Below are 22,684 nucleotides of genomic sequence, written 5' to 3'. Positions count from 1 at the left end.
GGAGGAAAGTGACGGTTTTGAGAAAATCACAAGTGGTTCTCATGCGCCACTCCTTCTGGCAACTTTTATTACCACATGCTCTAGATCAATAGATTCACCACCAACAGATCTTTCAAATCTGACTTTTGTAGCTGAAAAGAAACAAGTGTGTTGCCTTCACACACTGTCACAGATTTGGAAGTCTACTGGAGTTGATCCAAACTATAATTCGTCATTTTTTACATCTATCTTACTATTTTCCTTTTTAGGTTCATTATTGTTAATTAAAATAAAAAAAGAAATCATCACTCAGACTTTTATCTATATAGGTTAAGTCCTCTCTTTCTAAGAATGGTGAAGTTGAGCTATCTTTTTTATGTTTGTCTATAGAGAATATCAACAGTAATGAAAACCATATCAGTTACAAAAAGAAATAGTATACTCGTGGAGCTCCAAATGTATTATTTTGGTTTATAATGTCATGTTTGATATGGGGATATCCCAGACTATATCCGTTTATAGATGTAAGTTTCTTGATAAATGAATGATAATAATTTTTCTTAAAAAAATCAATTTCTTGTTAAAATATATTATTCTAATCATCACTTATTTATTATTCTATATATTAGAAAGTTTGAAATATTTTATTGTAATTATATATTAGAATAAAATTGATTAGTCTAAAAAGACGTCGGCGTGCAGAGGTACGCGAAAAGAAAAATGGGAATTGAGAACTAGAAGGGAATGGCATGAAGGAGGAGAGAAAAATAACGGGGGAAAGGGACGGCATGAGGGAGAACAGGGTGGGGCCGTTAGAAGGCTATGTTTTAACTCTGGTAAATAGTTACATCAATGTACAGTATACAAATATGCCAAAATGAGTTAAAATTGATTCAGTGGGCGTTTGGATACACAGACCACTTCAGCTGTATAGACTATATGAGATGGTTTGTGTATCCAAATCTGGCCTAAATTTTAAATGGTTAGTAACGATCAACCACCAAAATATATTTCACAATTTGTATTCATATGGGTTATAAGACTCCCAACTTAAAGAAGTAAATACCTAGACAACTAATTTTGTAACCATACAACATTAAATAAGAAACCTAGACAATCTTTTAAAAAAGAAGAGGAAAAAAATTATTAATAGAATAACTTTGCCCTTACTTAAAAAAAGTAAAAATTGAATCATAATATGCACTCACACACCATACACCTCACTATATTGTCGAATTGATTATGATGTTACGTATATAATTATATTTTAAAAGAGAGTTGTTAATTATAAAATTGTTATATTCTCAAGTTGATGTATAAAGTATACCGTTCACATAATTTAAATGATAAGATCTGATTTGTCAAATTTAAGTTTTAAAATTAATATTCTAAATCAAATTATATAATATAAGTATTTTATTATGCGTGCTATTCATATCAACTTATAAACATTTTTCTTACAACTAAATGTTGTCTCTTCGGGAGGGAAAAAAAAAAAAAAAGGAATAGTAAAATTCAAAATCTCGTCACCTTGGTTAAAAAGGATGTTCAATTAGGAGTGGCAATTCACGTGTAAAATGTTTTCTCTCTCCATCTCATTGGCATTTTCACTTATAAATCTTATAGAAATGATATTTGCAATACAATACTGCTACGTACAACAAAACGTGCGTAACCATTGCGCACCCAATGCTGAGGTGGCATTGTCAGATATTTACTGTATTAAAAAAAAATGGGGAAAATTTAGAAGCAGACTTCTTTTTCGGTCTCTGTTTCCTTCCATTCTCGTCGATGTAGAATCCATTTGAGTAACCAACCCCAAATCTCCCTCAAATCCACTTCATGATTGGAAAAAGATATTCGTAACTAGCACCCATTTTTTGCCACCACAACCGCTACAATTTTTTCTTCACCTCCAGCCCCAAATCTCCACTTTCAGCCGCTACAATTTTTTCTTCACACCATCATCAACCATTCATTGCTACTGGAATGATTTTGCCACCACAACCAAATGTCATCCTCAGTCCCCTATAATCTAAAAATTGTTTGTTTTTCTGTTTTTAATTTAGAAATGCAGCGTCGTGTTCCACCTAGAAGGGGAAGGGGAAGGGGAAGGGGAAGAGAGGAGAAGGAGAAGGGGAAGGGCGCAGGAGGGGAAGGGGAAGGGAGGAGAAAAGGGGAACCGGTCTAAAATTAGTCTTAATATTTATAAAAATGCATCGTTTTATCAACTCAGATTCAAAAATATGCGCGCGCCACTTACCCGCTTATTACCAATGCTGCAGATTGACTTTTTGACCGGTCACGTCATATTGGTGTGCAGTGATTGCGCGGGGCTGGTTACCAATAGATTATTCCTTTGTAATAATAGAGTGTGCAAGTGTTGAATAATCTCTTTAAAAAAATGAGCTAATATGATGCTTAGATAAAAAAATAAAAATAAAATTTAATAATAGATCATACTCTTTTTTAAAACTATTATAAGATACTTGCACACTTTACGACTATACGTAATATTACTCTAAATCTTATCATTTTTAGGAGAAAAAATTTTAAAATGAAAAACTTTAATGGGCTTGCGTGAAAGTTTATGGTGGGCCTTACGTTTAGCTTAAGCTAGCCTATTCAACACTATGAGCTCTAGAAAAGAGACCAAGTCCAACCCACATTGTCCCAAATGACAGGAGAAAATAAAAAGAAGATGTTGGGGGGCATATTGGGATATAAGAAAAGTTGAAGGACTCATGGGAAATCTCACTCCAGAACGGATGTGAAGTGGCGCACCAACGGACCATAAATTTGCTATTTCCAAGGCGATCGATCTGGATATTTTGAACAGAAGAAAGAAGGAAAAGAGCAGAAGACCGAAGAAGAAGAGAACCGCGACGTCGTATAGGGCATCGATTGCTAGAGCTTCAGGTACAAAGCACGGTTCTCTCTCCCTCTCTCTCTGCGTCGTTTCCTAACTTTTGTTTTTCCTTCCTAAATTCCTTATCCTAAGCTCTCCTCCTCCAAAAGAAGCTCTAGTAGAAAGTAAATAGTATGCTTCTATGGATATATTCGTATATTTAATTATTATTTATTTGTAGAATATGGATATATTTATTGAGAATAAACGAAAGACACTTCTTTTTAAGGGCTGAATTTTATTTTTATAATTGAATTTTAAATTACCATGGAAGAGAGCTGAAGCCGTGTCTTGTTAATGAGGGTTTCTTCATGTTCTTAATAAATTTGATGGCATGAAACTAGAATTTTAATGCGTGTGCTTCATTTTTGGCTTTGGGTGAGCCCAGAACGGGAATGGAATATCTCCGCTCAGGACCGTTCGGTGTGTGCAGAACTTTCCAATCAGGAAAAGGGGAAATGGAATCGATTATTTTGATGTTGATGTTGCGTTGGTTGCAATTTAGAAATTTTCAATCTGGAGCTTAGATTGTCGTGGTAAGACTGGGCGTTACGAGTGAATGAATTAATTTGATAAAAATAAAAATAAAATAAAATAACTGGAATTGATGCTTCGATATTGGATTAGTTGCAATTGAGCCATTTTCAATCGTGACCTTACATTGCTTTGGTATAAGTGGGTGTGAATGAATTTCATATCTTTCCTGGGTGGAAGAGAGGTAATCTGCTGGGGATAGTAACAAGATGCAATGTGTAAATATGATGTATTAAGCTGTAAGTCGGTTTTTGTTGTATGTATATGTACAAGAACTCTTTTGAGGCTCACTATGGATCTTTGTGCTGAGATAAGTATGTTTTCTTTTAAGAAAAATATTATCTAAAGATGTATATGTGTGTGTAATGCATTATGTTTCTGATACAGGGTACCGAAAAGGATGACACCTGTTTTCCCTTTCGTCAAAGCTGCTCGTCCCGATGAGAATGCTACGAAAAAGCTGGGAGAAAATACAAATAAACATCAGCCTGAGAGTGAGAGCAAGACAAAGAAGGATTCCAGTCACTCTGCCACTGCTTCTCCAAAGTGCCCCTTTGGATATGATTCTCAAACGAATGAAAGCAAGGCAAAGAATGATTCCAGTGATGCTGCCAATGCTTCTCCAAAGTGCCCCTTTGGATATGATTCTCAAACGAATGAAAGCAAGGCAAAGAAGGATTCCATTGACTCTGCCACTGTTTCTCCAAAGTGCCCATTTGGATATGATTCCCAAACGTTTAAGCTAGGCCCCCTCAGCTGTATGATTTGCCAAGCACTTCTTTTTGAAAGTAGCAAGTGTGTGCCTTGTTCACATGTTTATTGCAAGTAAGCTAAGTATGGTAGTTCCTGGTTTAGGTTTCTTTCTCACTATTGATTTTTTTATGTCAAAGTCCTTTTCTTTTTCTTTTTTCATTCTGATATCTATAATACTTTACTTGAAATCAGAGCATGTATATCACGCTTTAAGGACTGTCCACTGTGTGGAGCTGATATCGAGAAAATAGAAGCGGATTCAACTCTTCAGGGTATGGTTGACCGATTCATTGAAGGTCATGCCAGGATCAAAAGGTCTCATGCTGATACAGACAAAGAAGAAGTAGTTGGTGAGAAAAAACCAGTCATATATGAAGACGTGTCTTTGGAGAGAGGGGCTTTCTTGGTGCAACAAGCCATGAGGGTATGTTTTGCTTAAATCCTGTTACTGAGGTTCCCTTTATTTTTTATTTTTTTTTGTAAGTAAGAATATTTTATTAGTAAGTGCAATGGTGCAACCCCCATACACAAGAGGTATACATGAGAGACACCTAGCTAGAGTACTTATTACTTGGGGTGGTGTTATCATTTCACTCAATCAAGAGGGAATACTTGCTTCAAATTTGAAGCAAGGAAGAGAGATTGCTAAAGTGATTCAGGGAAGAGAGGACAGGCTATTGTGGGATCATGCTGGAAATTTCAGGTTTCCAGTTAGTTCTTTTTATTAGGTGCTTAATTGTCATGCTGTCTGTCTTCCCCTGGAAAAGCATCTGCAGGGTGAAAGTACCTTCTAAGGTGGCGTTCTTTGGTTGGGTGGTTGCTCTTGGGAAAGTATTGACGACGGATAACCTTAGAAAATGTGGTTGGGTGTATAGCTGATTGGTGCGTCCTGTGTTAAGAAGGATGTTGAATCTGTAAATCATCTTTTTTTACATTGTGAGGTGGCAAAGTCTTTGTGGAATGAGGTTCTTGGTTGGACAGGGTTATATTGGGTGATGCCTAAGGAAGTTGTGGATCTCCTTGCATGTTGGCGAGGTTTTGAGGCAAGGAAAAGCGTTGCTTCCAGATGGAGAATGATTCCTTTGTGTTTAATGTAGTGTATATGGCTGGAAAGGAATGGAAGGTGCTTTGAAGATAAAGAGCATTCTTTTGAAGATCTTCGTTATTTTTTCTTTTCTACTTTGAGTATGTGGGCTAGGATCTTTGCAAGGAATGATGAGCACTGAATCTGTTTCTGTCGTAGTTTCCTGCTTTCTAGTGTATAGTAGGTATTTCCTTTGTATACTTCATGTGTACTTGGACTGTGCCTATGCTTGCTAGTAAAATTCTTATTAACTACAAAAATAAAATAAAAATAAAAATAAAAACACTTGCTTCAAATTTGAGCATACTTGGAAACTTTTTTTTTTCTTTTTAATATTTTCCTGCACCCAAGTCAATGGTCTTTGAAGTTTGGTCTGAATGGCATGTCTGCCCTCCATGAACAAGGGCTCAAGTGTGAGGCAATGTGACAGTCAGTTATAAGTTTGTGAGCTGTGATTCTAGGATTTCTTTATTCCTTCAGCCATATTTGAAGTGGGCTGTGATTATAGGATTTCTTTATGCTGTGATTATAGGATTTCTTTATTCCTTCAGCCATATTTGAAGTGGTTCTTTCTCGTTCTAATAATTAATTAATTTCTAAATTCAAGGACATATCACTAAATCGCATAACGGCAGGGGATAGATGACTCAACTATTTGTGCTACAGAATTAACATTTTTCCTTCTGCTCGGCTATCTTCTATTTGTTGTCTTGCCTTTTCCTGCGTCACTTATGTTACAATAGGCTGATGGCTTTCCTTTTGTAGGCATTTCGGGCCCAGAATGTAGAAAGTGCCAAATCAAGACTCAGTCTGTGTGCAGACGACATCCGAGAACAGTTAGAAAGAATGGGCAACACACCAGAGCTCTGTTCACAGCTTGGAGCAGTTCTGGGTATGCTTGGTGACTGCTGGTTTGTCCTCGTTCTATATCTTCTCATTTTTATTTTTACATGTGTTCTTTTAGCTGGTATGCATTTACATAGCTATTCAAGGTGGTGTTTGTCAGCACTTAACCTGTTTACCTGCAGTTTGTTGATGTGGTTGAGAAGATGATTATGAGGTGTGTATGAATAGGGTGATATTTTCAATAATTTGCCCACCTGAGCTTAGGAACTGACGTACATACGTTAGATGTGGTAAATCACTGTCCTTTCTTGCCTAGCTGGGGATTGGAAAGTTCCCATCTGTCCTATGGTCAGAACTGAAACCAAATTTGATATGCACCTTCGCGAAGCTGTCTTATTGTTGACACACTTCCTCGTAGCTTGAGCTAGCTTTTGTTTTTTAATAAATTGGAACCAAGTTGTTTGTCAGATCCTTGATTTTTAAGTGTGTGTGTGTGTGTGTGTGTGTGTCTCTCTCTCTCTCTCTCTCTCTCTCTCTCTCTCTCTCTTATCTGAATTGATTCGTGTCTTGGTGACCCCCATTTTCTTATTTTCTTTTGTTCTGCACATGCAAGTGCCATATCTATTTGAACTCATCATATTTATTGCAGTCGAGCACTGGGAGATGCTGGTTCTGCAGTGGCTTATTTTGAAGAGAGTGTTGAATTTCTTTCAAAATTGCCAACGGATGATCAAGAGGTTATATGATCACAAGCTTTATTATGCAATATCGCAACATATTTTTCATCTTACCATGCTTGCATCAACTGCTGTTGAACTTTTCTGTAATTTTTCTCTCCACAGATTACGCATACACTTTCTGTTTCACTTAATAAAATTGGAGATCTGAAATATTATGATGGAAACCTACAAGCTGCACGGTCTTACTATTACCGGTCTTTAAATGTTCGTCGCGATGCCATCAAGCATCATTCAGACGTTCCATCCCAGGTCAGGAACTGATATTCACCTATTTCCATTTGGGGTTACTGGTCATCGATCTATTTGCTCTGGATCAGTAGGTTCATCAGACCATTAGTGTCAGATTTGAAATGCATCCATATATGGTTAAATTATTTGAAAGACTAGGTGGCACATATCGTAGGTGTGTTTAATCAATTGATTGGGCTGCAATTAAACACCCAAGTGGGTAAACTGATATTGTAGCAATATCATGTTTTGTAATATTTTTGCTTATAATCATCGAACAAGAATATTGATCTATGGTGATGCTCGGGAGTCAAAAGAGTAACCAATCTGATGAGTGCTTATTTATTGCAGAAGTTCTTAAAATTTGACAGCAATATTTGACATGCTGATGTGGAAAACTAATCTGATTGAGTCCTTTGACTTGAACAAGTTCTCTTTTGAGTTTGATCTCTGTAGAGAGGCTTGCATATCTAATTTATCAGCCTTGAAAGAATATACTTGCAATTAATTTCATACGTCATATAAATGTTTACCTACTATTGCATGATGCATCCGACATTATCAGTCTACAAGGTGTATATAACTTACTGTCCATAAAAAAGGTGGATATAACTTACCTCATATAAACTTCCCTAGGTTGCAGGAGCAGGATGGTCTGCTCCTCAGACGTTTCCAATAAAAGACTGAAGATTTATCGATTGAGTTTTGCTACATACAAGCATAATCGCGTACTAATCTGCGTACCAATACTAATTTATTCATACTTAAATTTAAATTAACACTGTTTTCAATATCTACTTTTTGACCAATCACATCACATTAGTACACAGATTAGTACACAATTATACTTGCAACTATATTTTTCCTTATCGATTTGGTTTTTCCATTGTATGTTGTGTTCATGCTGACCTCAACTTTGCAGATTTGGTGGTTTAGTAAGGTCGTTTACCTTGGGTTTCTTGGGTTATATAAACCTTTTAAGATATATGCATTCACATACCAGTACGTACAATTTTCCAGTGATACCCCACTGTTGAAAGTATTGTCTTTAGTTAAAACATTGCAGTTTCTGACGATTGATTCATGCAATTTTGTAAATTGTTGTTCGTTAAAACTACAGATTCTAGATGTTGCTGTTTCTCTCGCAAAAGTTGCGGATGTGGATAGGAGTCTAGGGAATGAGGAGGTGGCGGTTAATGGATTTCAAGAAGCCATAACATTATTGGAAACTTTGAAATTGAAATCTGAAGATGCTGGTCTTGAGCAACGGGTAAGGGTCCCCTGCTTTGACTGAGTGATATGCAGTCTGGATCCTGAAAAAGTTACTCTTAACATACGGTTTGTTTCCACTTGCAGCGCCTTTCAGTGCTTGAGTTCCTTAAAAAGCAACTTGCAGAGAAACAACTTGAGACAACTCTCTGAGGCCGGGTGTCCCCTCAAAAAGAACCAGGAGAAAAGCCTATACAGGTATGTTTGGACTAAATAAGCTCGGTTTGGTAGAGCGTAAAGTGGAAGGTGATGCTGCCTCCTTTACCAGATATTACTCTTTCCAGTTAGTGTTATAATCTGCATTGCAAACGCCTGTGCTCTGAGTAAAGTGGTTTGTTTCTTCATCCATTCCTTATTGCCACTGAAGTTGTTCCTGCTGGTCTTTGCTCCCTCATCTCCGGATCCTCGATGACTCGGCAAATGACAATTTACATCCTTTTCATTTCTTTGGTGCATGGGGATCTTTCCTATGAGGCTGTAAGTGGGCGAGTTGTAAGCTTTTGTATTCAGTTCGTTCTAATAAACTCAAACTAGATGTATATAATGACTTTTTTCATATTTGGAAGTGCTTTACCATATGGAAACCACATCTTATGAGTATCAGACGTCAAAATAATAGCTTTGCAATGCTTTTTTTTTTTCCTTCTCGAGCAAGCAAAGATTATGTTAGTAAAATACCCAATCTGAGATACAAAAAGAAGGGATGGAGAGCTCCAACAATTGTCTCGGATACAAACAATACAATATCTACAAAAGGAAAGAGGAAAAACATTATTGTTGCTGGGGGCTGCATTTGTATGAGGCTACAATAATTGCTTTGAAAAAGTGTCATTCTAAAACAGCAGAGGATCGAGCTGGGTGATCAAACTTCGTTGTATCGTTTAAAAACGTTGGTAATTAACCATTATTTAATAACAAATATTTTACCCATAAAAAGATTTTTTAAAAATAAGTTGATGAATTAATGTGATTTGATATGATAAGTTAAATTGTAAAGTAGAACTAATATATCATATAAAATTATGTTAATTTATAAGTTTACTTTTTATCTAATTTCTTTTAATCTATTGTAAACCTCATATGCATTCATTATCATACGCAAAGCAGAAGAAAAATAAATAAATTATGTAGTATTAACTATCAAGAAAAGCTAGAGGACTATGGCCTGATTGGCATAATCATAAAGGTCTCGAAATCCATTCCCCAAATATATATTTCTAAAAAAAAAACTATCAAAGAAATTCTTTTAATAATAATAAATATTGAATAAATACTATAAGCCTTTCTTCATGTATTTATCTCATTTTAAGTTATTACATGGCACATTTAGTGGTGACGTGACACGTCTCAAGTAGATTTTATTCAAGTGATTAATTAAAAAATATTTAAAATGTGATATATCATCAAGCCTGTATTGAAATCTCACCTAAACTCTTTAATGTTATATATTAAATATGAGAAATGTTATAATTATAATTTTTTTTATAAAAATAAATTTATAAATTCACATCACTTTAAATAATAATTAGATTTATTTTATAATAAAAATAATTTTACAATTTAACGTACCACATCAAACTAAATTAGTTTATAGATTTATTTTTATGAATTTTTTTATGATTAAAATATTTTTCATTAAATAGAAAAAATGATATTTTTTCTCTGAATTTCTCCGTTCAATTGAATTTGAATTTTTTTTAACTATTATTTTATTAATTATTTAAAGATATTTAAAAAATATTTAGAAAAAAAAAAACAATTTGAACGGTGGGTACACCGTACGCCCGGCATAGTAGCAGCACCCCCATTAATTAAACAAATATTATACATGCTGTATCTGAATTATAAAATGTGATCCGTACAAGGACAAAAAAAAAAGTGTAGTAAATACTGATCGGAGAAAGTCACAGTGAGAGTTCACAGACTAAGCTGCCCATTTCGCGGTGCACCTTTCACCTCTTTTTTTCTCTCTCCCTCACACCCTCTCAACCAAAACCCTAATAATTACTCAGTCCGGGATTTCCAACGGGTAACGATCTTATACTCTTTTGACTTTTTCTGATATTTGGAAACACTTTTGCTTAAGCTTCCGGTTCGGTATTCGTCTTCTTTCCTTATAACTGATGCATCTGCATGTCCATGTCCACCATTTTTCTTTAAAAAACATCCTTCATCTATTTGAAAAGTTCCCCTTATGACTTTTATTTTGCTTAATTTCTGCTCAAAGAGTGATTCCTTTTCAGAAATGTGTAACCCTGTTGGTGCTTTCTTGTCGCAGAAGTAAGGCTTTTAGTTCCAAATCTCCTTACTTAGATGGAATCGAATTGGATATAATTTAAATTTTTGAGGAGTGGATATCTTTCAGGTTTGGAGGATAACGTTCGGGAGACTCTGGTTTTCGTATTTTTGGTTGGAAGGGCTTGTTGTAATGGAAGCAGGGTCAGGTTACAACTCTGTTCCTCCTTTAACCTTTTTCGATTCAAACTGGAGGTGAGCTACGCCCCAACAGGCGGCTCAGTTTATGCGTGGAATGACTCATGATAATCCTCAGACTTCCTCTTAGTGCTACACAACTGAAAATTTATTCTCTCTTTTTAAACAAACATTACCAGTTCCAAACAATCTTTAAACATCCACACCGACGCTACTACGGTTCCAAATCTCTCTCTTCATACCCTGATATATTGATGGGGAAAGACCCAACTGCAATTGCCACTGCTCTTTCCCTATCCGAGAGATCGAATTCATATTTTCTGGGTACCCAAATCCATGGACATGTCATCAAGTTGGGGCTCACTACTGACCTCTTTTCGCTGAATAATCTGATCAAAATGTATTCAAAACTTGGGGTATTGAGTTATGGGCTCAATTTGTTTGCTGAAATGTTAGAAAGAAATATTGTTTCTTGGACTTTGATTATCTCAGGTGCCATTCAAAATTGTGAATTTGATTTGGGTTTGGAGGTTTATTTGGACATGGTGAGAAGTGGGTTTAGACCGAACGAGTTCACTTTCGGCAGTGTTATGAAAGCATGCACTATCGTGGAAGCTTATGAGTTTGGCTTCTGTATTCATTGTTTTGTTTTGAAAATTGGAATGGAGCAGAACAACTTCGTTGCTAGTTCTATTTTAAGTATGTATGCTAAGTTGGGGGATATTGAATCTTCTGAGAGGGTATTTGAGTGTATGGACAATCTTGATGTTGGTTGTTGGAATGCTATGATTGGTGGTTACGCACAATGCGGACATGGTTTTGAGGCCTTGAAGATTGTATCTTCAATGCGATGTATGGGTGTAAGAATGGACCAGTTGACCTGGATTAATGCTTTTAAAGGGTGCTTGATTATGGGAAATCTGGAATATGGTAAACAGCTTCATGGATTGATCATCAGAAGTGAGATGCTATTTAGCTCATCAGTGGCAAATGCTCTCATGGATATGTATTTCAAGAATGGCAAAAATGACTCGGCTCTAAAAGTTTTCAATGGCATGCAAAACAAAGACGTCATATCATGGAATACCGTATTTGGCGGCTTCACTCTGGAAGGGGATGCAAGAGAAATTGCAATACTATTTTACGAGTTCATGCTGACAGGAACGAAGCCCACCCATATCACATTCACAGTACTGTTTAGAAAGTGTGGGGAGCTAATGAATCTCAATCTTGGGATACAATTTTTTTCACTTGCCCTACGTCTTGGGTTTTTTGATGACAATAATATCACAAGCTCTTCAATCAATATGTTCTCTAGATGTGGGGCAATGGAGATGGCACGTTTAGTGTTTGACAGCATACTCCTCAGAAACATTATTTCTTGGAATGAGTTGATTTCGGGATATAATGGAGCAAGTAGATACATGGAAGCCCTAAAGGTTTTCTGTAATTTATGGGAGTTGGGAGTTAAAGCAGATGAATGCACCTTCTCCAGCATTTTGGAGGCTTCTTCCCAGTGTGGAAATCAACAGATGGGGGTAGAAATTCATGGTGCTATTGTTAAGTCTGGCTTCTCTTCTCATGGTTATGTCCGCAGTTCATTAATTAAAGCTTATATTACATTTGGCCTACTTGATGATTCCTTTGAATTTCTTAATGGGCTTGACAGACTTGATTTGGCATCTTGGGGGGTCATGATATCTGCTTTGGTACATCAAGGTCATAATTATGAAGCTATCAGGTTATTCAACTCTCTAATAAAAACAGGCGAGAAGCCTGATGAGCTGATTTTTGGTAGCATTTTGAATAGCTGTGCTGATGTTGCAGCTTATTACCAAACTAAGTCTGTCCATTCACATGTTATAAAAATGGCATTTGACAAACATGTGTTTGTTTCTAGTGCACTTATAGATGCTTATGCAAAATGTGGGGACGTTGCAAGCTCAAGGATGGCTTTCAATCAGTCATTTGTATCTGATGACGTGATTATTTATAATACTATGATCATGGCTTATGCCCATCATGGTCTTATTGTGGAAGCCCTGGAAATCTTTAAGAAAATGAAGTTGGCCAATCTACGGCCCAGCCAAGCCACATTTGTGGCAGTTATATCAGCTTGTAGTCATATGGGTCTTGTTGATCAAGGATGTCTTTTGTTTGAATCAATTAACTTACATTATGAGATGGAGCCATCTCCTGATAACTATGGTTGTTTAGTTGATATGTTGTCACGAAATGGATACCTTGATGTTGCTAAAAGTATAATAGAAGTGATGCCTTTTCCTCCCTGGCCTGCTATTTGGAGATCCTTGCTTAGTGGTTGTAGGATACATGGGAACAGAGAGATAGGACAATGGGCGGCTGAGAAGTTACTCAAGATGGTCCCTGAGAATGATGCGGCTTATGTACTGTTAGCGAAGGTTTATTCTGAAGGGGGCAGTTGGGAAGATGCTGCAAAGTTGAGGAGGGGGATGATCAGGAGAGGTGTTTCGAAAGACCCAGGATATAGCTGGATTGTGATATAGCAAAAGCTTTATCCTCCATAAGCTCTCAACAGCTCTCAGTTGGCTTCTTGGATGCTGAGCCTTCGGAAATTGGTTGGGTTTGGGTGTTGAGAATAGTAGTAAAAAAGTAAGGGAAAAATAATAATAGAATATTGAACAGTAGTAAAAAGTAGGTAAAAAATAAAAATAAAGTAACGAATAGTAAAGAACTATGTTGAGAAGTGTTGAAAGTATCTCAACTTAAAAGGGAAAGAGATTCCACTTCCAGCAAATGAAGGCCAACGTGTTGCATCTCTCTCTCTCTCTCTCTCTCTCTCTCTCTCTCTCTCTCTCTGTGTGGCAAATCTTAATGGTTCGGACCAAGCTTAATGGCAGCAAGTCATCATGTGACATTTTTAAGTCTTCGGTGCTTCTGGTTGGAGCCTTCACTTATGCTGGCGCCGCAACATCCCATCACTTCTTCGTACTCAGCTTAGCAGCTGCTTACGGTTTCAAAGAGCATCAACATAATTCAAACTGGCGTCTTAAGACTGTTCTGACTGGAGGCATATGAATGAAATTGGGGTGCCGCTCTTTCTTTAAAAACAAAATGAAAAGAAAAAGAAAAGATTGCTTCTACTAGAGAAAAAAATGAGGATATATATCTTTTCTGATAAGCAAAAATGAGGATATATATATATATATATATATATATATATATATATCCGTAACAGGATATCCGCTGGACGCTGCATGTATCAAACTCTTTCTTGCTCGATATAATTATTTTGTTCCTCCTTTGCGTCCTCTGTCTTGTTTCTTCGATATGAATTCATTATGTCTTTATGCAAATCAACGCAACCTGTTCAGGATCATTGCTTTTCACTCAGTCCTCATTGTTTTCAGTTGATTTCTGCACAAGCTTTTAGTTGATTTCTTGACGAGAGAGATTTCTGCACAATCTTTTAGCTGATTTGGGGCTATTTACCATCAAGCCAAATATGGCGTGATACAGGCAACAGTAGATTTTTTTTAGGGAAAACTTATAACGCCTTGCAGATGGGCTCGTAATTAACGCCTTCAAACTGAAATTACAAAGTCTGGTAAAGGTTGATGTATCTTTCCATGTAAGATATAAAACATTTTTTGAATTCATGTGAACTCATTTATCAGCAAAATCCCCAAACCTGAAGACGGACATGTATAGAGAAACATCACTCAATGCATTTCTCCGTTCGTTACTAGTACAACAGAAAGAACAAAGAAAAATAGAAATTCAGTAATATTGAAAAAAAAGAAAAAGAAAAGATCCACCTTCAAAAAGCTCACATTATCAAGAAACCGCATAAGAACTGCTAATTTATGAAACATAAAACAATGTTAAAAGCTTCTCTTAGTTGGTAAGGTCCATGATGGCTGTAACTATGTCCCCATTAGCAGCCTTCAATGCTTTCACAGCCTTTGGCCTAGAGACTCCTGCTTGTGTCATCACCAGCTCAATATCCTTTGGTTCAACCCCAGTGTCATCTACTTCTTCATCATCTTGTGCCACTGCTGAAGACTCGGGTTTGGAAATCACATGGCTAAGATCAGGAGCCTTAAACTGCTCTGCAGCCTGACTCTGCAGTTGAGAGCTCAAATCCTCGATCTTTGCCTCCCCAAAGATTACATACGTGTCTGAAGTTGGACTCTTGAAAACATCTGGTTTTGAGATGACAAACAATATCTGATTCAAGTGGCAGTATATGTTAGACCAAAAACACACTATAGATAAATGGAAATCATAGGCGAAGAGGCACCAACATTCTTGCTCTTTTTGACAGTGACCCGGCTAACCCCCGGGATAGGTTTCATGCCAAGTTTCAACATTGCTTTCCTGCTTTTCTTTTCACTTCTGCTTTGCTTTGACCTACCACCGGCATCTCCGTCATGTTGTCCTGATAATATAAAAAAGAATGAAAAAATAACAAACATATTATATAATTAAATAAATGAAGTTAATATCATCTTTTGTTTAAATCATTATTGCACATTTAGTATATTTTGAACAAGCTTAAATTCGGACGCAAATACGTAACTTCATACATTCACTTTCTTATTAAACAAAGTTTCTTTCATTTCATTTCATCAGGACAGCTTTTTGTTAACAGATGAAGAAACACAGAAACAAAACATCATTCAAAATGAGCTTACCCTCAGCTTCATCGTCATCCTTGTCGTCGTCGTCATCATCATCTTCGTCATCATCGTCTTCATCTTCAACTATAGGCTCATCAGGCTACCCAAATGGAAAGAGCAATTAAAATCTTACAGCCAGTAGTTTGTATTGGTAAGGAAACAATGACAATAGAATGAGTAACACATTTAAATACAGCATTCCCAGCAATTAGTTTCAAAGCATCTAAAATCACTCGTGCAAATATGATGGACATTTAGTCTGTTATTTTGTTGGGTTCCTAATAGCTGTGCCAATAAGAAAAGGCAAACTACTTTTCTCCACTATGGCTTCACTAAAGTAAACAGGAAAAAAAGAAATGCAAGGGCATGTTCATGCATGGGGATAATAAAGAAGAATGCGATGATAACCAGTAAAATACGATTGACCTTTGAAAATTTCATCAACTACCACCATTTTCCTATACAACTTCAATCAACTGTCTATTCTAAAGAATATTCCAAGAGATCCCCATTTACACTACCAAAACTAAAAACACTTGTAATCCAATCAACTACAGATTTTCTTCCATAAATCCTTGCATATTCCCGGAACACCCACCCCTATAAACATTAGCATATTGCCATATATACTTCTTTTGATAAGTGCATACATACGTCTTTATCCTTCACACACCATCATGACTATCGTTTTTACTTTACACTCTTGAACTATATTCCGCATACAACTCCTATTTCATAACCATCTATATAACAGAACCAGTATCACATTACAACCATAGCATTGCCTTCACTGTAGCTTCCCCAGTCATTAATCCAGTCTTACATGTTAAAACTCACTTACGTGTACTTCTCACTCAATGCCCGAATATACAAAATTCATTTCAATTTCCCGACCGAAGTTCAATCAGATTCTGGGAAAGCAAACAGTTGGGTACCGAAATCATTACGATCCGACGCACCTATAGCTGTCTAAAAACATAAAAAAGAATCTCGCAGTTAAAAGAAAAATCATTTCCAGTGTCCCAAATGATTCAGAATTATAAAACTAAAGGGATCTAGCGTATTACTGATATATATATATATACACACACACGCATAGAGAGAGGGAGAGAGATACATCGATTTTTTGCTGTTCGAGATGGGCAGCGAGGAGCTCTTCCTGAGTTTGAGCAGTCATGGCTGGCCTTGGGAAACAGATAGAGGAAAGATAAGATTTTATCCAAAAACCCTAAAACCCCAAAACTAGACGTCCAAAGTGGCTGGAGAAAAGGGTTTCAACGAGAAAATGGGACTTTATAGTCACGGCAACGATGACTATAAATTACGAGACTGACATTGCCCCCATTTTTCCACTCCCAAACGTTTATAGATTAGACTATATACATTTACATTTCAATGTTATATTTTTTAATTATTAAAAAATAATAATGAGACAAATTAATTAATAAGAAAGTGTTACGTCTATAAAATAATTATATAAAAATAATTTTATAAATTGATATAATTTTATCTTAATTATTATTTATATTTTATAATAAAAATAAATTTATAATTTGACAAATCATATCAAATTATGTTAATTTATAGAATTATTTTTATGATTAAAATATTTTCTAATTGGTAATTATAAAAATGAGCCTTCTAATTTATCAAATAAATTAATACTTATAATGTTACATTTACTTATAATTTTACGGAATACTCATTTTCTCAAATTTTTATATTTAAATTTTAAATTTTATAATTTCGATTAGAGAAATTAAATTTTTTATAATATTTTTTTAAAAGTACGGTTAGTAGTTTTCAATTAATAAAGTTTGCCTTTTCTCTTTATGATTTATGATTTTTCTTGGTTTATTTATCAATTTTAATCTCCCTTATCACGACTTCCCGTTTCTATGACTTTTGCTTACATGGCGTCTGATGATAGGACCTTCGTATAATCTACCGCACCGTAATGCACCGAAACGGATGGACCTAATTACGCCTCTCTCGTAAGCGTTTGGTTTTCGAGAAAGTGCCGGTCGGGAAAATTTTTCAAACCTTTATTTTCTCGAGAAAAAAAAAAAAAAACCCTAAGTACCCAATGAACCGTCAGAGTAGTTGTCCTCTTTTATCTTCCAAACGCCGTCTCTGCATCTCCTGGGTGATTAGATGCAGTCGCGATCTGTGATCTGATCGGCGAGAGAATTAGATCGCTCTCAAGATTGGAATATCCTATCTCCGTTGCCTCGGGTATCACGCTCTCTATACATGCATGTGTACATTTTTCAAAAGAAATTAATTGGGCCTAATATATCTGGTTTTATTTGCTTGATGCTCATTATGCCGTAATAGTTGCTTTCTGTTAATTGCATCATTCTGAGTTTTGATACTTGAAGTGGGTTTAGTGGGTTTTTCTCTCTGTTTGTGTGGTTATTTATATTGAGAACTTCCAACATCATTTATTGGGCATCCGATCAAAGACATCATCTATTGGGCATGGTGGAATGATTGCATAGGCGAATTCTCGATACTTTTTGTTATCAGTTGTGTTGTATACTGTGTATTTTTCCTTTGGAGCGTTTTATACTATTTTGCCTGCTAACCCTAAATACAAGAAATAGACTGACTGGTTTCAAAATAAATAAATAAATGGACTGACTAGATTTTCGTAGAATGACTGTAGTTCTGAGCAAAATACAACATGAGATGTGCTTTACTTGACTTTGGAGAAAGGATAGACTGTGTCTAGGCTCAATGGAAGCAGACTTGGTTTAAATTTAAAGACTATGGGTAAGCTGTAGTGATTTTGCTCTAGTGGTTTCTTGTTTAGTCTGAATGATGCTTTGGCACCATGTAGAATGAAGGAGGCGGATCAATTTTTTTTGGTAGAGAGGAAGGATGAGTCCAATTTTGCCATAATGATTATAATTTGCAAGTAACAGGTTCTTAATTTCTTCCCTTCTATTTCTCAGAAAATATGTTTAGCACCCGCCTTTTAATTTGTTCACTCTTTTTTTGTGGAATTATTCTTTGTTTTTTGTACTTCGTGAACCCACTTGAATTTAAGTATGACTTATGTCCATCTCAACATGACATGAAAATCTTCATTCTCATAGATAATATAAAAGCTCAATTCGAGAATATTCTTCTGAGACTGTATAGCTTCTTTCTTCTCTCATCTTGAACCAAATCATATTCTACACCCTTATTCAACTGATAGTGTGCATCATTCTCCTACTGCAGTTCTAATTACATCATCTGACTCTAATTTCTTTAGCAATGTCCAGTCATGGGGATAGAGAAAAATAGATGAGCATTATTTTGTAAGATGATTTCTTGGCAGCAAGTCCAAGCTAAGTGCTTAGGTGCACTGGTTTTTATCTTTTACAGCTAGATGAGCTTGTTATAATAGTGAGTATAGCTAGTCGATGGAAAAAAAAACAGAGAGAAATAGGCATATTTGAAAATTCAACCAAGACAGGACTTAAGTCTCATTTTCATTTTTTTTTTTTTTTTTGAGAAATAAAAATATTATATATATCAATAGGAATAACCAAGTACACTGAACGTATACAAGAAAATACCCCATACTAGAGAGGCTGTGAAACACTACCCAAAAACTCCAAGCCCGAATTAGAATGGAACACACCTCCCCAACCCCAGCCCCTTGTTCCCAATAGAACTAATCCTCTACCCAAAAAACCCACTACGAGAATGTCTTCACAATGCCCTCCCTCTAGTCTTCCCTTGACTTGAGCTACCTACCTTAGCATCGTAGTTGATTGCCCATGAAAGACGCTTTAACTCTATGCTTTTCTTAAAATGTGATTTTTTTCATAATTTTTTAGCTACTTTTATTTGGAAACAGAGAAACAACACTGTGTTTTATTTCTTTCTTTGGGTTGAGTGTGTTTCTAATCTATATCAAACTTTTGGCTTTTATGGCATGATCAAGGCCACACTATAGAGAAGATGGTGATGGATCTTAGGTCTTGTTTGGTTACATAGATAAGATGAGAAATATGTGAATGGTAGTGATTTGGTTTGAGTTAAGATGTTTTATAGGGTTTTGGGAAAGAAGAGAGAAAAAGTTGAATAAAAATAATTTATTTTGAATAAAAAAAGTTGAATAAAAATATTATAAAGTTAAAATATTGTTATAATATAATTTTTTAATATTATTTTGTTTAGGTATTTGAAAAAGTTGAATTGTTTTTTGTGTTTTGTTTGTAAAGTTTGGAAAAGTTGTAATTTATTAGATGAAAAAGTTAAAAAGTTGAAAGTTTGAGATTGAAAAGTGTTTGTGTTTGAATGATTTTTGGATGTTAAGATGAAATAAGATGGGTTAAGACCATATGTGAAACCAAACGGCCTAAATAATCTATGTGGACCTTCACCTCAAATAATGCCATGTAATAAAACGTGATCCATGTGGTTATGTTACTATGTTTTCTTTGAGTTTCCTCTTGGTATGATGCTGTCAACAGTCTTTTAATCAGTATTATATACTTCCTATGTACTTGGGCTAGGCCTATTTACTTTTCTTAATAGAACTCTTTTTAACTATGTAAAAAAAAGTCTTTTAATCAGTATTTTGAATTCTGCTTTATCATATGGGACAGAAGGTAGTTATTTGTCTTTTGTGATGCAGAAATGGAGCAGTATGACCTGCATGGAGTTAGACGAGATATGAAGCACAAAGGAAGGAACGTGGTATGGTCAATTGCGATGGACAAGTGCCTTATTGAAGCACTTGCTGTTCAGGCTAAAAATGGGAACAAAATTGACAAATGTTTTAATGAAAATGCTTACACTGCCGCTTGTATTGCTGTGAACTCTCGTTTTAACTTGAATTTGAATAATCAAAAAGTTGTTAATAGACTGAAGACAATTAAGAAAAGGTATAAGATAATGAAGGATATGCTAAGTCAAGATGGATTTGGGTGGAATCCAAATACCAAGATGGTTGAGTGTGACAATGAAGATCTTTGGAAGCGATACATTGCAGTAAGTTTTTTAATTAATCATCTTTAATGTTTTCTCTTCTCTTTTAAAATGTGTCATGCTGTTATTTACAATATGCTTGTTGGCGTTCAATGATTAATTGAATAGGCACACCCTGATGCAAGAGGATTTCGAGGTAAACAGATAGAGATGTACGATGAACTAAAAATTGTTTGTGGAAATTATCAAGCCCCAAGTCGCTGGGCTAAGATGAAGGATGGAAGCCACCCAATAGATTTAAAGAATTGTGATTATGACTCTGCCTCTTTTCTTTCCCCAAGTACAGAATACCAGAGTGAGACAGATGGAACAGAATCATATACAGGAACACCAGAATATGCCCAGATGCCAGATGGTACTCAAGATCCTCCTCTGGGCCAGCCTTTCAGACAACTCCCAAAACGGTCCCGTGGCTCAGAGGCTCTCCATGATGCCATGTTAGCAGTGGCGTCAAGCATTCGGCGCTTGGCTGACGTGATGGAGCGAGGCAAATGCTCAATTGATGCCCATGAGCTACTACAGGCAGTGATGGAGATTGATGGCTTAGAAGAGGCCAAACAGATGTATGCTTTTGAGTATTTGAATGCCGACCCCATCAAAGCAAGAGCCTTCTTGACGTACACTGCTCGAATGAGGAAGATATATTTGTTTCGACAGTTCTGGTGGTGGAAATGATTGTAGGTCCCAGGCTTGTAGCATTTTGGGTATATAGCTTATGATGTTTTGGGTGTTTTCTGGACAAAATGCGCGTTATTAAATCGTCTTTGTTAGGTAAATGTATAGATTAGATATTCACAGCGTGGATATAATTGGCTAGAAGCTGGGATTGTAAAGACATTTTCTGGCTTCCTTGCTGCCTGTTTTGAAAGTGAAGCGTGTATGAAGTTTAAGAAGGCTTTTCTTGGCTTTTCGCGACTGTAAGAGATCAGTTTTAAGACTTAGCATGGAATTTAACGTGTATATTGTCTTGAAGCCTTCTGACCTTATCGTTTTATTTAAAGTAGTGAATTCTATAGCCCGATCTTTTCTGCTCATGATTCTGCAATGTAGGCAGGGAACCGAACCACATTACATTTATAAGTTATCCTAAAAATTTAAGAAGAATATGTTCCAATAGGTGTGAGGAAGTATGTTGTCCTACTCAATCAACAGATATCGTCCACAATGTTAAGGCATCCAACTCTGCAATAGTTGGTTCACATCCATGACCCACAACTTGATAATTCATTTGAACTACACGTAGGAATTTCAATAAAGACTATGATTCGTTGCAGTGGTAAATGGGGAAGGAGGAGGGAGAACAATAATTTGAGTCAGTCCATGGTAATCTTATTATCTAATGACAAATATATGTATATATATATATATATATGAACATGACAAGATGTAACTAAATTATGTTAAATGGTTAGACAAAATGGCAGCCCTGGTGTAGCCCTTCTGTTTGTTCTGCTGGTATGAGATTCGCTTGCAGTACTTGTGGGGAACAACAATTGGTACAAGAACCTTTTTCATCTTCCATTTCAAGGTCCCGTTCCCTGTAAGCCTTGAAATATTGCTACTACACAAACTCCCAAGAATCAAGAAGTGCAACGACAGCTTTACTAGTAATCTCCTCAACAAGTTCCATTTTTAAAAGAACAGATGCACGATGATCACTATTGCAGATATAACACCCTCTATTTGAAATGAGTAAGTTTCCAAGTGAAACTAGGTCGCATTTTGGCAATCGCCATAAACTCTGAAATCCATCATGGTTCTCACTTTCACCATTCTGCCCCACATTGAAGCCGTGGCATATATATATATATATTAGAGAGGAGTTCATGGTACCCACCTTCACCTAAATTTAACTTGGACACTTTTTCTGCTGCCTTCTTCCCCAACTCAACAATCTTATGAACTCTACAAGCGCCCAAATGGCTCCATAGCCATATTTTAAATGGAGAAGGGTAGATTTGGGTTAACATCAGCATCACGTCCTTACAGTTCTTACAGTAATAGACCAAAAACTCTTAGCAAAAAGAACACAGACCCAATAGAAGCAAGATAGGTTGAAAGGTGTAGCCTTCTAGATGACGGTCAAGTAGTTACACAGGATTCATAACAAAGTTTATTGAAAAGTTAGACCTGCATGCACTCCAAGATTCAACAGATAAAATAATTCTGATTCAGAGGATATGAAGGAGTAAAAGATTACCAAAATAATTCTGATTCAGAGGATGTGAAGGAGTAAAAGATTACCATCCTTTTCTTCTGG

General features: G+C 36.0%; 4 protein-coding genes across 7 annotated transcripts; 3 read left to right on the top strand and 1 right to left on the bottom strand.

The window, feature by feature from the left end:
- The first annotated feature begins 2,743 nt into the window (after nucleotides 1-2,743).
- On the top strand, nucleotides 2,744-8,957 carry LOC122294419 (protein NCA1). Of its 2 annotated transcripts, XM_043103151.1 has the most exons (9): nucleotides 2,744-2,898; nucleotides 3,809-4,246; nucleotides 4,367-4,598; nucleotides 6,024-6,169; nucleotides 6,754-6,841; nucleotides 6,947-7,093; nucleotides 8,193-8,342; nucleotides 8,429-8,539; nucleotides 8,709-8,957. In XM_043103151.1, the coding sequence occupies exons 2-8, from the start codon at nucleotides 3,822-3,824 to the stop codon at nucleotides 8,492-8,494; spliced, it is 1,254 nt and encodes a 417-aa protein (XP_042959085.1). In that variant the 5' UTR covers nucleotides 2,744-2,898; nucleotides 3,809-3,821; the 3' UTR covers nucleotides 8,495-8,539; nucleotides 8,709-8,957. The 2 variants fall into 2 exon arrangements, with proteins under 2 accessions (XP_042959085.1, XP_042959084.1); XM_043103150.1 differs by having other exon boundaries at nucleotides 8,429-8,957.
- Nucleotides 8,958-10,210: 1,253 nt separating this feature from the next.
- LOC122294658 (pentatricopeptide repeat-containing protein At3g09040, mitochondrial-like) lies at nucleotides 10,211-14,564 on the top strand. 2 transcript variants are annotated; one of them, XM_043103559.1, is made up of 2 exons: nucleotides 10,211-10,370; nucleotides 10,707-14,564. In XM_043103559.1, the coding sequence occupies exon 2, from the start codon at nucleotides 10,879-10,881 to the stop codon at nucleotides 13,297-13,299; it is 2,421 nt and encodes an 806-aa protein (XP_042959493.1). In that variant the 5' UTR covers nucleotides 10,211-10,370; nucleotides 10,707-10,878; the 3' UTR covers nucleotides 13,300-14,564. The 2 variants fall into 2 exon arrangements, with proteins under 2 accessions (XP_042959493.1, XP_042959492.1); XM_043103558.1 differs by having other exon boundaries at nucleotides 10,620-14,564.
- Nucleotides 14,460-16,716, bottom strand: LOC122294663 (nascent polypeptide-associated complex subunit alpha-like protein 1). The gene is made up of 4 exons (XM_043103574.1): nucleotides 16,553-16,716; nucleotides 15,451-15,535; nucleotides 15,061-15,194; nucleotides 14,460-14,983 (listed from the first exon to the last, which is right to left on the bottom strand). Exons 1-4 carry the CDS (start codon nucleotides 16,610-16,612, stop codon nucleotides 14,651-14,653), a joined length of 612 nt encoding a protein of 203 aa, XP_042959508.1. The 5' UTR covers nucleotides 16,613-16,716; the 3' UTR covers nucleotides 14,460-14,650.
- A 680-nt stretch (nucleotides 16,717-17,396) lies between these two features.
- Nucleotides 17,397-21,396, top strand: LOC122294662. Of its 2 annotated transcripts, XM_043103573.1 has the most exons (4): nucleotides 17,397-17,670; nucleotides 18,278-18,362; nucleotides 20,072-20,427; nucleotides 20,533-21,396. In XM_043103573.1, the coding sequence occupies exons 3-4, from the start codon at nucleotides 20,074-20,076 to the stop codon at nucleotides 21,097-21,099; spliced, it is 921 nt and encodes a 306-aa protein (XP_042959507.1). In that variant the 5' UTR covers nucleotides 17,397-17,670; nucleotides 18,278-18,362; nucleotides 20,072-20,073; the 3' UTR covers nucleotides 21,100-21,396. The 2 variants fall into 2 exon arrangements, with proteins under 2 accessions (XP_042959507.1, XP_042959506.1); XM_043103572.1 differs by lacking the exon at nucleotides 18,278-18,362 and having other exon boundaries at nucleotides 17,400-17,670.
- The last annotated feature ends 1,288 nt before the right edge of the window (nucleotides 21,397-22,684 follow it).

The sequence above is a fragment of the Carya illinoinensis genome, chromosome 14 (assembly GCF_018687715.1).
Source record: "Carya illinoinensis cultivar Pawnee chromosome 14, C.illinoinensisPawnee_v1, whole genome shotgun sequence".
In the NCBI taxonomy this organism is placed as follows: domain Eukaryota; kingdom Viridiplantae; phylum Streptophyta; class Magnoliopsida; order Fagales; family Juglandaceae; genus Carya; species Carya illinoinensis.
The sequence above is the reverse complement of the archived record's forward strand: the minus strand, read 5'-3'. Positions and strand labels throughout refer to the sequence as shown.